A 14,086-nucleotide genomic window follows, 5' to 3' on the forward strand; every position below is an offset into this window, starting at 1 on the left:
ATTAAAAACACCTCTGTTATGCATTTTTAATGTCACTGTGTTTCTGTGTGCAACACTGCTATAACCCAGCAGGTCGTGTGGGAGCTGTCCCTGCTGTCAGAGGCGTCCCCTGCATGTGACTGTCACTTGCTCATGTCACGTTGTGCCAATCCAGTGTGTTGTGCTGGTCATTTTCTGAGGGGTTTTGGAGAGGGAGGGCTCTCAGCTCGATGTCATCACAAAATCAGTGCTTTTGTCACTGGGGACAATAAACTCCCTGAGGCCTGGGAGTGTCCTGGCAGGTCACTGCAGGGGAAGGAAGGCACCAGGCCACCACAGCTGATGACAAGTTTCCTTTCACTCCTAAAAACCCCACTCACAAGAAGGGGTTTGTTGGAACTCTCGGGGTTTTTTTTTTCTTTTTTTTTTTTCTTTTTTTTTTTCTTTTTTTAACTGAACTTTCATTCTATTAAATCTAAAATATTTGACTTTTCCCCTCTTCCAAGTGCCTCTTTGAACTTGGTCTTTTGCAATCAGTTAGTGCAATTTTTGCCTACACAGCAGTGGATATAAAAGGCACCAGAAAGAAAGAACTGTAAGCATAAATAACCCTAAACTCTGTCTCATTTTCACACTCACTGTTCACACTTTATCTGTGTCATTATTAGTTCTTGGAGAGAGGCCTTGACACCTGATCTCAAGGACAAGGATTGTTCTGTATCATGCTGCAGAGCCAAGAAAAAGAATTTTTTCATAAACCTCTGAGGAGCTACTAAATATTATTGATATACACTGAGAAAGCTTAAGGGGATGTTTTGAAAATGTAACAACTCATCATGCTGACTCACACCATTCCTTCTTTGAATAGAGGAATATCTGAATACCTGAGAAGAAATTTCAGGTAAAATGAAATAGAATATGAACAGTTTAGAAAAGATAAAGATGTTCTCTGATGCAACAGAAAAACACAAGTCAGGGTTAAGAAGCAAAAGTGAGATGATGGCATTAAAGTGATGGAAAATGATCTCTACAGGCATCAGCTGCAAATTGCATGTCAATAGTTTTGGACTTCTGCATATGAAAGTAATCAGTGTTTTAGCTAAATTGAAAATGATTTTACCACCATGACAGAGCTGAAATCAAAAGAGGAAGTGTGGGATGCCTCTGAGGTTTAGTTTCACTATCAAAATAATTAGCTAATTTCCAAATCTTCACGTGACAAAATCTGGTAAATCTCTTCAATTGGCATTCAATTGCATTATCTGCTAATTTCTTTGTTGGAAAGCTAAAGAGTGTTTTATCAATCTCGCTATTTAATGAAATAATTAGATCCAAATAAATACTGATGCTAACTTGTTATTATGACCTAATTTAGTAATTATATTACCTATTTTAGTGTAGAAAGTAATTTACTCTTAATCAAGATTTTAAAATTGATACTGTGTCACATCTGTAGCAATGTACAACATGAGCCAGAACTAATGAGACTGGCAGACATCTACTGGTAAATATAAAGTTAATCTGCTTCCTGATTAAACCTTTGTGTATCCTACTGGTTTTCCAATTAGCAATGGAAAGCTGCTAAATGTCCTGCTCTGGAATTATTCTTTCTCTATACATCAGCTTGATTCTGTGTCACTAAAATAGTATTTTACAAGAAGTTTAGGTCCATGTATTGATTTTTATCGAAAAGTTATTGAAAGTTGATTGAATGGAAGCTGTAAAGAACAGTTCTAGGGGAAAAAAATGGGGCCATGTCCAAAAATTATATTGGTCAATTGTTCATCTGTTGGGACATTTTTTGCCGACTTGAAAAGTGTCATGATGGTAATTATCTCAAAGACCTTCCTAGGAAATGTTTGCAAAATGGTTTTAAAATCTTGTGTGTAACCAGGACCTAGAGAGTGTATTTTTAATTTATTATGTAACTCAAGTATTGACTTGAAAGGCAAAGCAAGCATTTCCTCGTGACAGTAACTCTCTGAATTCATCACATGGCTGCCTGAACAAAATAATAACAAAAAACCGCACCCAAACCCAGAAACCATTACTGACATTTCACACTGAAAGACAGTGGGTTTAGATGTTAGGAGAAAATTCCCCCATGTGAGGGAGGTGAGAACCTGGCACAGGTTGTGGAGAAGCTGTGGCTGTCCCAGCCCTGGCAGTGTCCAAGGCCAGGTTGGCTGGGCCTTGGAACAACCTGGCACAGTGGAAGGTGTCCCTGCCCATGGCACGGGGGTGGAACTGGGTGGCCTGAAAGGTCCTTCCAACCCAGACCACTCCATGGCTCTACGACATCCATCAGTGCAGGTGTCACTGAGCAGGCCGGAGAGCACCCCTGGGTCAAGCCCTCACAAACTGGGCTGAATCCCGGTAACCCAGGGGAGGCTGAAGTTGGGTCAGTAGCAGGCTTCTCCCCACAGGGCGGTGGGGCTGGAACAGACTCCAGGGAAGCGGTCACAGCACCAAACCTCACAAGAGTGCAAGAAGTGTCCGGACAAGGCTCTCGGCCACACGGCGGGATTCCTGGGGCGTGCCCTGTGCAGGGCCAGCAGCAGGACTCGATGGTCGCCGTGCTGGCCCCACGCGCTGCCCGCTCGCCACCGACACCCGAGGGCCGGGCGGGGCCCGGCCGTGCCGAGGGGCGGGGCCAGCCCCCGCGCCCGCCCCGCCCGCCTCTCGCGCATGCGCAGCCAGCAGGGTCGCGCGCTGCGGCGGCCCGGCCCGGCCCGGCCGGCGCACGCGCGGTGCTGACGCCCGGCCGCGCGCCCCGGCCGGCGGGCACGCGCAGCGCGGGGAGGCGGCGGCGGCGCCCGGGCGCGGCGCGGCCGCGGGAGCGGGGGCGGGTTTATGGCGGCGGCTCTGTCCGCACTCGCTGCCAGGCTCTCCCAGTCGGCCGCGGCCAGGTCCTACGGCGTGTTCTGCAAGGGGCTCACCAGGACCCTCCTCATCTTCTTCGACCTGGCCTGGAAGCTTCGCATCAACTTCCCCTACCTCTACATCGTCGCCTCCATGATGCTCAACGTGCGGCTGCAGGTGGGCGGGGGCGGCGGGGCTGGGCCGGGCTCGTGTCCCGGTGTCACCGGCCGGGCCCGGGGGCGGTTCGCAGCCGCTCCCCCGAATAACGGCGGAGCGCCCCCCGAACGATGTCCGTCCGTGCGCCGGGGCGGGGGCTGTGCCCGGCCCTGTGCCCCCGGGGCAGTGTCGCTGGGGCTGTGCACGGATGCGGCCCCGAGCCTTGCCCTTGCCGGTGGCCAGCTGCGAGTGCCCCGCTGGGCTGCTTGCTCTGCGCGTTAGCAGCAAACGTGCCGCTTTCCTGTTCCTTTTCCTAAGCCGTAGTTGACTTAAATGCTGGGAATAAATTGGGAATATGTGCACTTTGATAGCACGGTCCTGACACCTTGTAAGGAGCAGAGAAAACAATTTCCTTCATCAGTTGATTGGGTTTTTTGAAATCAAGAACAGTTGCAGCACGGAAAATGCAGACTGTTTTAAATACCAATGTTATTGCATGAAAAAGATGCTTTAGATTTAATTTGTATCTCTCCTGCTTTGAGCCTGTTTCTACAAAACGTGGAACTCTCTAACAGCTTTGACCTGTTGTAGGGTTGAAGTTCCATTGTTTTTATGATGAAATGAAATATTTACTTTTAACGTAACTGGCAGCAGAAACAGGCTGTGCTCTGTCACTACAAACATCTGTTCTAGCCAACGATCAGACACTCTTTCTCCTTGTAAACATAGCTGTAATGAACGTTTTTGACATCTGGCCAGTGGCCAAGGGTTGAAAAACAAGTCTGGTTGGAGTTTGTTACTTGTAAAAGGTAATTTGAAATGGGAAGAGGTCAAAATGTAGCATCTCCTATTTTTGTTTTTGCAATTTGCCCTAAAATTCTGAAGCTTGAAAATGAGCCAGATGGCCAGGAGTTGTACACGTAGCTTAGTAACCCTGGTAGCTGAAAAAGCCTTGCCTTTGCTCGTTATCAGTGTTGGTACAGAGTGGTTTTCCTGGAGCACCACCAGCTTGTCCTTTGTGCTACAGCTGACACCCGCTAACTGTGCTGGGGCAGCCAGTCTGACCAGTTCCCTCTGGCAAGTTTTTGTTGATTTCCAGTGTTGTGTGTCTGATTTCAGCTTGCACTTCTGTTTACAGGAAGATTACTTTAATATTAACCTTTCCTGTTAAGCCTCTCATCAGTCCCAGCCTGTGTGTCTACTGGTGAAGGGAAATGCTGCTGTTACACAGCGAATCTCTCCGGCTGCTCCTTTGCTGACTCACTTTCATGCCTGTCACCAAAAGAGAGCTTGTAGCAGATTAAACTGAAACTATAGAAGGGCAGTTGGTATTTGGGCATGCTTCCTACCCCTCTGGATGTGCTCAAGCAGCCTGTAGGGAGACTCGTCTGTTGGGACAACTGTTACTTTCTGTAGCTGGGTTATTCTTTATGTGAAAGATTGTTAATTATTTTTGGTTCAATACACTGGGAACCAGGAAACTGGGTTATCAGTGTAATAACTTCCTGCATTCTTTCTCTTTAGGTCCATATTGAGATCCATTGACTTGGTGTGCTGCTTCCGCTGTATGCTGCAACTGGAGTCTGTCACACTCTTCTTCAAATCCAGCCTGCTGTGAAGCAGCAAAGCTGTGCTCCTGTGCTCTAGAAGTATGAAGAAAGAAGATTTTATCCAGAAACTAGTTTGTGACAATGGCCCAGATCAGCACAAGCCAGCAGCTCATCTGACACACGTGCATTCCATGTTGGACAGTTCTCAAAACCATAGTAGCAGTTTACAAGAGTTACATAACACCAGGAATTTTTCTCTCTTTAATACTATACCTCTGTCTTCTGCTGGCAAGGAAATGCCTCTGAGCTTCAGTGAATCAGCAGGGATGAACTCAAGTGCAGCTGCTCCTTGGAAGGATTCATTTCATCTGCATTTTCCTTCTGGGAAAGACAATCTTGATAGGGTTTCTCACTGCATTGGTGGCATTTCAGTAACAGGCTGGCTGGAAGAAGCTTGCAGCATTTCTGGAGACTTCAGCTCAGGCTGCCCAGGAGACAACTTTGTATGTTTTGCACAATTCTGGCTGGGAAATTTGCAGTATAATAAAAACCTGTGGTTTCTGAAATTAGAAATGAGCAGTAGCAAAGAGAATGAATTGCAGTTTGTATTTTTTAAAGCATTGGAGCTTGGTGGACTTCCTGATTCCTGTTATAATCCAGTTGCCTCTCTGAACAACTCTGCTTTGGGACTCTCAAACAACCAGAAACCATGTATTTTGTTTTATTGCTTAAACCTTGTATCTTCAGAGCAAACACTTGGATATGAGCAAATGCTTATGAATATAGAGTATGTGACTAATAATTTTCACATCATACAGCTGGTAATCTCTGTGCTAGCTTTTGCACTAGCAGGTCTCTGGTATGCAGTAGTGAAGGTAAAAAAGTACTGAGATTTTAATAACGACTATTTTTAATATTAGCAGAAAATAAGAGAGACAAGGTTACAGTTCAGGTTTTAGTGAGAATTAGCTGAAGTAAAAACTCTAGTCGTATAATTGCTAGTTAAACTGGCTGATGGAAGAATAGGGACTTTTTTTTTTATAAGGAATAGCTGCATCTGAGTGCAAAGAACTTCATCATCTTCAGACTCTGGGACTTCTGCAGGTCTGCTGTTAACACTAAACTAAACCCCAATTTGATTAGCACAGATACTTTGTTTTCTATAGAGTTTGTATTAGTGGAGTGTTCTGGCTACTACTATTTATATCCATTTCCAATGAAATTTGTTTCTTGTAGAATTGAATTCCTGCTCTGAATCCAACAGCAACTGATGTGTCAGTCCTTAGAACACTTTGAACTGGAAAGCTGTTTGGAGGGTGGTCTTTAATACAGCATAATTCTCAGCAGTGTTCCTTTCCAAGGATGGTACTGCTCTAATTTAACAATACCTTGTGAGCTTTATTGTGCTACAATACACACTGTAAACAACTTTCTAAAACAATATTTTTTCCTTGAAAGAGTGATTGTTATTGCTGAAGTACAGTAATAGCTTCTGGGCCTGACTTTGGCTTTGGGAGGTGCTTGTGATAATGAGGTTTGCCAGAGCACGGGGCAAGAATGCTGGAATCCATAGAGCTGCTGGTGAATAGAATTTTGCGGAATAGGCTCCTGATGGCACTTCAGTGGAGAAACTCCTAGTGCAATAGGTCAAACTTTGAACTTGATGTCCAAAATTCTCAGCAGGGGCGTTGCTGTAGATCGGCTTAATGTGCTCTAAAGGCTCACATAAAGAGGGAGCTATTGGTGTGTGGGATAGGATGCATTTTCAGCTTTCCCTTGACTCTGAGTTCAAAGTGCGAACTTAATGTGGAGTAAAGTGGTTCACACACCAGGTATCCATGCCAGTAATTGACACACTAGGTATCCTTTTTGCCAGCTGATCTTGCTTCATCTTGGAAAGAGAGGAAGTGATCTTGCATTGAGTTTGAACTGAACTTAGCTGGAAAGCCAGTAGTTTCCAGTGTGGTGGTTATTGAACTGTTAGCACACAAGTGTAGAGAAGTCCTTGATTATGAAGACGAGATGCTGATTATCAGTCTTAGGGAGAGAAGTGTTGAAATTTTAAAATCTTATTTGAGTGCTGAAAATAAGATATTACTTTTTATGTTAAGTGATACGTTGTGTTTTCATGATCCCCATTGGCTGATTGTTTCTTTTGGATGCTAAAAGAGATGAAATGCCACTTACTTTAATTTAGAAAATAACTTCTCCCTGGTGTGCATTTAAATGATTGTTTAACTTGTGGACATTTGACCATGCAATTACCTGTCATAGAGTGACCGAAAGCCCCAGAATAATACTGGATTATGTATTGTAAGTAATTACTCTGACAGCAGCAGTCCCCTCTTAGTCAAGCCATCCACTCTCATCTCCACTGCTGTAATTTATCAGCCTTGCAGTGAGTGGTATCAACACAAATTAACACATGGTGTTGCAGAGGTTCAAGGTTCCTCAAGTGATGTGGATCTGACATGCCAGAACACCAGAAACAGACACTTCTCCAAATGTCTGTGACTTGGAGTTATGGTGTAAAGCTGCTGTCTGCCTCTATCTTGACCCAAAAAACACTTGGCAGAGTTGAGGAAAGAAGGCTGGAGGGCCTTCCAGGGAGGGGCTGGAGCCTGTTTAAGCTGGCTTGATTGCTAAAGACAGTGTTGTGCAACTCCATATTAATTTCTATGCAGCTCCATAGGTACAGCCATACCCTCCCTGTATGGTGAGCCTTACCTTCAGATGTGCATGAACACAGTCCTGCACCCAAACTTGAGTGCTTGGACTTCTGTACAAAGGATCAATTGGCACAGCTGTACCTGCAGTTGTTACTTGAAACCTTGTTTGTACAGCTGACTGGTTTGGCCTGGAACATTCTCTGATATATGTCATTTGGGAACTACGTGTTTTGGGAACCATAGTTCTATACAAGAACTTGTAGGTGAGATTGTCACGTTAATAGGCAAGAGGAGTAGCTAAAGGCATAAACCCGCAGTTTTTAATGCACCTTTTTTCATGGCAATTTCAAAAGGGGGTGAGTGAAACATGAGAGACACTACCAATAAACTAGAATTTAAAATGTGTGTACAGCAGAGTGCCAAGGGTTTTCTCCTTATTGATGACAAGCCTATGGAGGAGATCTTGGAATATTGAATTGTGTTACATATCACAGTCCAGCTAATAGAGTCCTATTTTCAGCAAAGTCTTGTTTGAGTGTGTGGCCTTTCATCACTTATTACAGGATCACTTTAAATACAATACAGCTAAGTGAAATGATGGTTGTTTGTTGTGTATTATATGTATATTGACCATAAGATACAAAGAATACTTAAATAAGTGGATTTAATCCATTTTAAGATAGTTTATGTACCTTGCCTTCAATTTTATTGTTTAAAACCTAAAAGGTAATTTTAACTTGAACATTCCTTCTGAAATTCAAATAAAGCATAGTTTGGTATGTTAAAATCTCATGTAATATGCTGCACTTTAAGCCTGGGGAGGCCATGGATCGAAAGCGCTGTTCTTGCACTAACAGAACTGCCTGCCCTGACTGAGACAATGTTTAAATGGCTTTTCCTGTCTGGAGGGAGAATAAGGAACCTGAAGGATGGCATCCATCCTTTGAAACTATAGATAAATCTAACACTATGTGGTTTAGGCCACTGTTCTACAGATTGTTTTGTTCTACAGATATTAACTCATCTCAAAAGATGGAAGGTGTCTTGGCCAAGAACCAGTTTGTGTGGAGTTTCATGGCTTCACTATGTCCAATGTGGAAAACTTTCCTGAGTTACTGTGCTGTTAGGGCTGTCTCAGATGATTATTACAGTACAGAAAAATAACATTCTTAGTAGGGGTAAGGGACCTTTATACTCAACCAGGAGTTGCCTTCGTATTTCTGTATTTTTGTCTCTCATCCTTCTCTAGGAAGAGGTTATTCCTAAGCAAAATGTCAGGGTTCTACTAAACAACTTGTGCTATCTAAAACTTCATTGATTAGTGTCCAGATCCTTCCTGCAATACATAACAAAGTTTTATTTCTGCCATTAGAAATGAAATAAGAAAATACTCAATATTAAGAGAATTTCCTACTAGTTACACTTGAGTGAAAATTTACTATGTAGTGTACTGCTATGAAAAGAAAATATACTTTTAAATGTGTGCACAGAGCTCTGCATGTAGATAAAAAGTGTTTTACCACAGTATGATGTTGGGATGCTTATGCAAATGCTTATTTACTTTCTGATGCTGCAGTGCAAAACGCAGTAGAGATGGTGGTGTTACTTCTCCGTGTGGTTTTCAGCCAGTGCAATCTCAGCTACTGTGTGTCTGCATCATCCTGCACAGGGGACAGCTCTAGCTGTAGACATGTTTTAGCCTTTTGCTTTTCCAGTGTTAGGTTTGGTTTTGCTGTTGTTTGAGGTTTGGTGGTTTGTTGTTTGTTTGTGGTTTATTTCTCTTTTTTTTTTTTTTTAAGTTATCATTAGGACTGTAAAGACAGCACTTTCCTAAACTTTGCCAAAGTTTGCTTCTTTCTCCTTCTCTCCACCTCTGCCCCTTATAAGTATACACATTTAATTTTTGGAAGAAGCAAGCCTATATGTACTCTCCTAATATATAATTGTATTGTCAGGTTTCTCTTTTTGTTTTTATGGCCTGGTCATGCATATATTTCTCTCCCTATAGTTTCTCAGCATAAGCATATGCTGATATTTTGTTCCACCTCAGAAACATTGTCCTGTAATTAATTATGCACAACAAATTGACAGAAACCATGTAGAGATGTAAGAGTCCATAGTCTCTCATTAGGGTGTATGACAGGTGGTGTAACTTAGAGAGCAATATGTAGTCAATGTGACACATTTCTGCTTTTTATCTCTTTGAAACAGCTGCTTCAATTAAAATCCACTATTTCATTTGAGTATGTGGTACTTCTGACAGCTGAGAATTGCAGCTAGAATCTGGGGCTTACAAAATACATTAAGGTTAGAACTTAGTGTAACTTTTCAAAAAATTAAAGGGTACATTAAAGAATATGTGAATATTTTGAAACCTTTTTTTTCCCCCCTAAGAATAAAATGTGTTCTGCCACTTGTTTCTGTGATGCACAGCCAGTAACTGGGGGTGGGGGGAGAGCCCTTTTTAGACTGCAGAGCCTCTAATCCTCAAGGAAGAGCTGCACTTGATAGAACTTTAAAATAAACCAAATGTTGCCTATGAAAGTACTGATATTTATGATCAACTGTCATACTTAAATTACAAGGTCATAGATATCAATCTCCTGACAGTGTGAAAACAAGAATAATAAATACAGAAGTGCTAGAATAATGCTATCCTTTACCAGCCTGCACTGGTAAGAGCAAATCCTATTGTACTTTGAAATGAATCCTCTACTGCATCCCAAAATCTCAATTATCTTAGTATTTTTGGAATTAGTGATGCAAGATTCAGACTACGATGGTTATTTCATTGTTAATGATAAAATAAATTTAAAAGCTAAAACATTTTAGAAAATGACCAGAGGGACTTCCACAAAGAAAATCTGTCTTGAAAAGGTTTATTTTATTTGTGTGATCTCTATATACATATAGTCTGTTTTGCAAATACTTCCTTATTTGTAGAAGATCAGTATAAACCTGATAGCAAAAGTGGTCAAAATCCAAACTTGCAGAAGTATCAGTGTTTAATTTTCTATTTGTAGTCAGTTTTAGCTATTATCAAACATAATACCTAAATGTAATTTAAGCCTTTGTTCTTAAAAGTAGAGAAATCAAATATTTAGTGCCTGATTCATCACTTGAAGTTGAATGAAACCATTTCTTGAAAATGGGTTCTGTTACCTGATGGTGACTAATTTTCAATGCTGATACTCAATACTTCCTGTAAACTGTGATGACATCCCTGCAGAACAATTTTAGTGTGTGGCCTTTGGCCCTATTTTGTTTTTATTATTTTTTTTTTATTTTATTGCAATGTGGGAGGTGGAGAAGGCTGGCACAAACCATTTATTTTTTTGTTCCAGAGAAAGATGTTTACAACTTTGTATGTATTTTAAAAATGTATTGTGACACTTTTAACTTGGGAGAGAAGTTTCCATAGTGGACTTGGAACCTGAATAGAGACTTTGGAATATGGGGAGTGCTCCCCAAGCTGCCAGAAGCTGTTGAGGGCGAAGCTGCTCACTCACACCACAGGAGGGAGTTACAGTCTTTGGAGTATTTTCAGTTATGGCATTGTTAGTACATCTTAGTACAGTGCATTTCAGTTTGCCTTGTCTTATGGATTGTCACTGCAAATAGGTTAATGTACAAAATCAATACACGGCGGTAATGTATTGTAACTGTTTACATTTGAACTCAGAGTACCAATGGATGGGTTTTGTCAAGCTATTTAAAAACAGAAATAAAAATCTTTTTTAAAAGACAAGAGGTAGTTTTGGCGCTTCTCATTCCAATTTTCCACTGTATAAATTGTACTTGAAGAGATTGTCTTTCTGACAATGTGAAGTCACACAGGGAGTGGCTTTTCCAGAGGTACAATTTGAGAGATGTGTGTTTACAGAAACCAAACAAATTTAAAACCTCTGTGAGAATAAAAGGGCTCAGTGCTTGTACCTGACCTTGGAAATCTGGCATGTGAACTCAAGGCTAGTTTAATGATGTTAGCCACCAGTATTTATTAATGGGCATTCTTTTTACACACTTTATTTTAGTGAAAAGCCTTAACAAGCCAGTTACTTTAAATGTAGTTCCAAGATATTTCCTAAATAACTAACCACAGTAAATACATGTAATTGCCATAGCAGCTCTCTTGCATCATCCAGGATAAACATTGCTGGGTGCTTCTCTGCACAGTTAAAATCACCATGATATTAACAGATATGCCAGAGCTTTTGTTTCTATTGAATGAGATATTCCCATTAAGGGGGTAGAATAAACATGTATCCTCTGCTAAATGTTGAACAATGTTAAAAAAATATATTAAAACAGGAGCCACTCAACCTTCAGAGATCTCTCTTCTGAAAGCTGCTATCAGATGACCTTTTGATTCTAGACTCAAAAAACTTAGTTTTTGTTTGGTCTGGGGATCCCTTGCTGCCACAAGTGATAGTTTTGAGGAAAAATGTTACTGTTACGAGCTGTATTCTGAAAAGAACTGGTATTGGCAACCCCGAAGAAAAGGCTGATATTCTGAGTACAAAATTAATGTGTACTTTTTTTCTTAATGATGAATGCTGAGATCATATTGTCCCTCAAAGCAAGCACTTAAACAGATAAAAACGAAAGAGGAAAAAACTGAATATAATAAATTTAATAAAGTTCCATGAAGTTTTGACATGTAGTTAGACCTCCATGGCTAAGCAAGTGCTATCAGTGCTCCCTGCACATCACTGTAGGTTCCTCATGGCTTTTGGAATTTGTATGGCAGATCCTGAAATAGGAAATTGTAACTTTTGTCCATGATGTTCCAGCCACCCACTGTGACAGTGGTGTGATATAGCCTTAATTATTCATGTTGTCATCACTTTCAGATGGTTTATCAGTAGATTTACATACATTTATATAATTGGGCATGAGACCTGCAATGGGCAATGTTTAGGAATTCTGAATACTTTTGCAAATAAACTCAGAAACAGACATGCTACTCTGTGCATATCCAAATCTCTTCCTATTACGATCTGAAGTGCTTTGAAGTCGGATTTAAGTTGGTGGCCTATGACTTTGTGGTAGTCTCTTTGTTCATCTCATACTGTAAAATTCTGTAAGAGTAACTCATCTGGACAGGAGCCCAAATTTCCTCTCTGCAAATCTGAGATTGCCAGAGGAACTTCTTACCAATTTACACTCATCACAACATTTATCTCTTCAGTACGTTTCTTGGCTCTTGCTTTTTCTGGCAGATATTATAACAGCTTAAAATTTAAAAACTCCAAAACCTTAAACCAAACACAAGTACCAAAGATTCTGCTGAAGATATTCACATTTCTTAGGGAGATGATTTTTTAAAGCAGGATGGAGTGCTTTACTTTACATTAAGAAAAAAAAAAATATATCGGATAGGGTTTTTGTTATCAAGAACTGTGGCATGTTTGTGAAGTGCACTGGTAAGTCTTGAACGTTAGGAAGTGCTTTGTCTATTTGTTATCATAAGTATTTTTTAGACATATCAAAATACTCCTTTATTTATCTTTAACCTCCTAGTTCAAAGAAAAGAAAAAAAACCAAACAAACACATTTTGGAATTCTTTCAAGTATTATGTTTTGTTAAAAGTGCCCCCAAGGGCAAAGGACCAAAACCAACACAGACCTCTTGCTCACTGAACAAAAAGCCAGCAGCAATGACAAGCAGGATGTTTTTGATGCTCTTTGTTGGTTTTTTTCTGGGGCTAGTGGCTGGAGCCCTTAATCACTTTAGCTGGAAGTTATTCACAAATAACCCTTCTGAGCTCAGTAATCCTATCTTGCTTTGTATCATAAAAAAAACTTTTCTGCAGCAGGGATCCCTAAATGGCCTCTCAGATCTTAGCCTTGCATTCCAGGTACTGCCAGCACGTATGACCTGCTCCAGAGCTACAACAGTTACAGCATTTCCAATTTTTGCCTCCTTCAATAGAAAAGCATTCAAGATTAAAACAACAAAAAATATTTCATGATGTTGTATAGCACCTTCTTAAGGGTTCGCTTGTACCCCTTCAGGTGTTTCTCACTTTAGGTCAGGTTTGTAGATGCTGAATTTTCTATCATGCTGAAAATCAGAGACTAGCACAAAAACTTGTCAAAACAGAATGAAAATTCAAACCTTTTTTGAAGTTGGACTGCCTTCTTTTATCTTCTGTTCCCTCTAGCTGCTTTCTGAGTGAGAACATCTGTACAGACTACAGCAGGTTTCAAGTCCTTCACTTTGATATACAGTGTGTATGCTCCCAACAATCTGTTGCTTAAAATAAAAGCTGTCTGGTCTGTGTTGTCACTGTCAATCATAATTTTCAGAGCTCTTCCTCACATTTTCTTTCTGGTTTATAATCATTCGTTTGCAGTTGATAGCTGTATCTTCTGCTTTCCTTCTATTTAGCTAAACTACTTACTTGCCAGTGCTGGCAAGCAGAAGTCTGCAGAGCTTTTCATCACTGGGTGTTTTGTTACAGTCAGTTCATGAAGCTTTTTTTGCTACTTGCTCAATTTACAGTTAATTCAAATATATTTTCATTAGGTATCCATAAGGAATTGTAGGTATTCCTGAATGGATTTTTGAACAGTTCTCTTTCATCACATAGGAAGTGGTTTTTCTGAAGGCCTCTATTGAAACAGCACTGTCCAAAGGTTTGATTCCCTTTTAAATATGGCTATTGTTACTATCATTAGCATAAAAGAACATTTTTATAAGTGACAATATTTCTGGTCAATCTTTGTTATTCACATGTGTTTGTTAAATTCAGCAGGTGATCTGTTTGGGAGGGCTCTTCTGCCTCCTAGCAAATATTCCAGCCATGGTAAGATAATGAGATACACAAGGTGACTCCTCTCAACCTAACATACACACCTGAGAGG

At 40.8% G+C, this 14,086-nt stretch overlaps 1 protein-coding gene across 1 annotated transcript; it reads left to right on the forward strand.

Moving 5' to 3' along the window:
* The first annotated feature begins 2,774 nt into the window (after positions 1-2,774).
* Positions 2,775-10,964, forward strand: LOC128796105 (small integral membrane protein 10-like protein 2A). The gene is made up of 2 exons (XM_053957434.1): positions 2,775-3,018; positions 4,522-10,964. The coding sequence occupies exons 1-2, from the start codon at positions 2,833-2,835 to the stop codon at positions 4,540-4,542; spliced, it is 207 nt and encodes a 68-aa protein (XP_053813409.1). The 5' UTR covers positions 2,775-2,832; the 3' UTR covers positions 4,543-10,964.
* Positions 10,965-14,086: the final 3,122 nt, after the last annotated feature.

This window comes from Vidua chalybeata, chromosome 16, assembly GCF_026979565.1.
Source record: "Vidua chalybeata isolate OUT-0048 chromosome 16, bVidCha1 merged haplotype, whole genome shotgun sequence".
Taxonomy (NCBI): domain Eukaryota; kingdom Metazoa; phylum Chordata; class Aves; order Passeriformes; family Viduidae; genus Vidua; species Vidua chalybeata.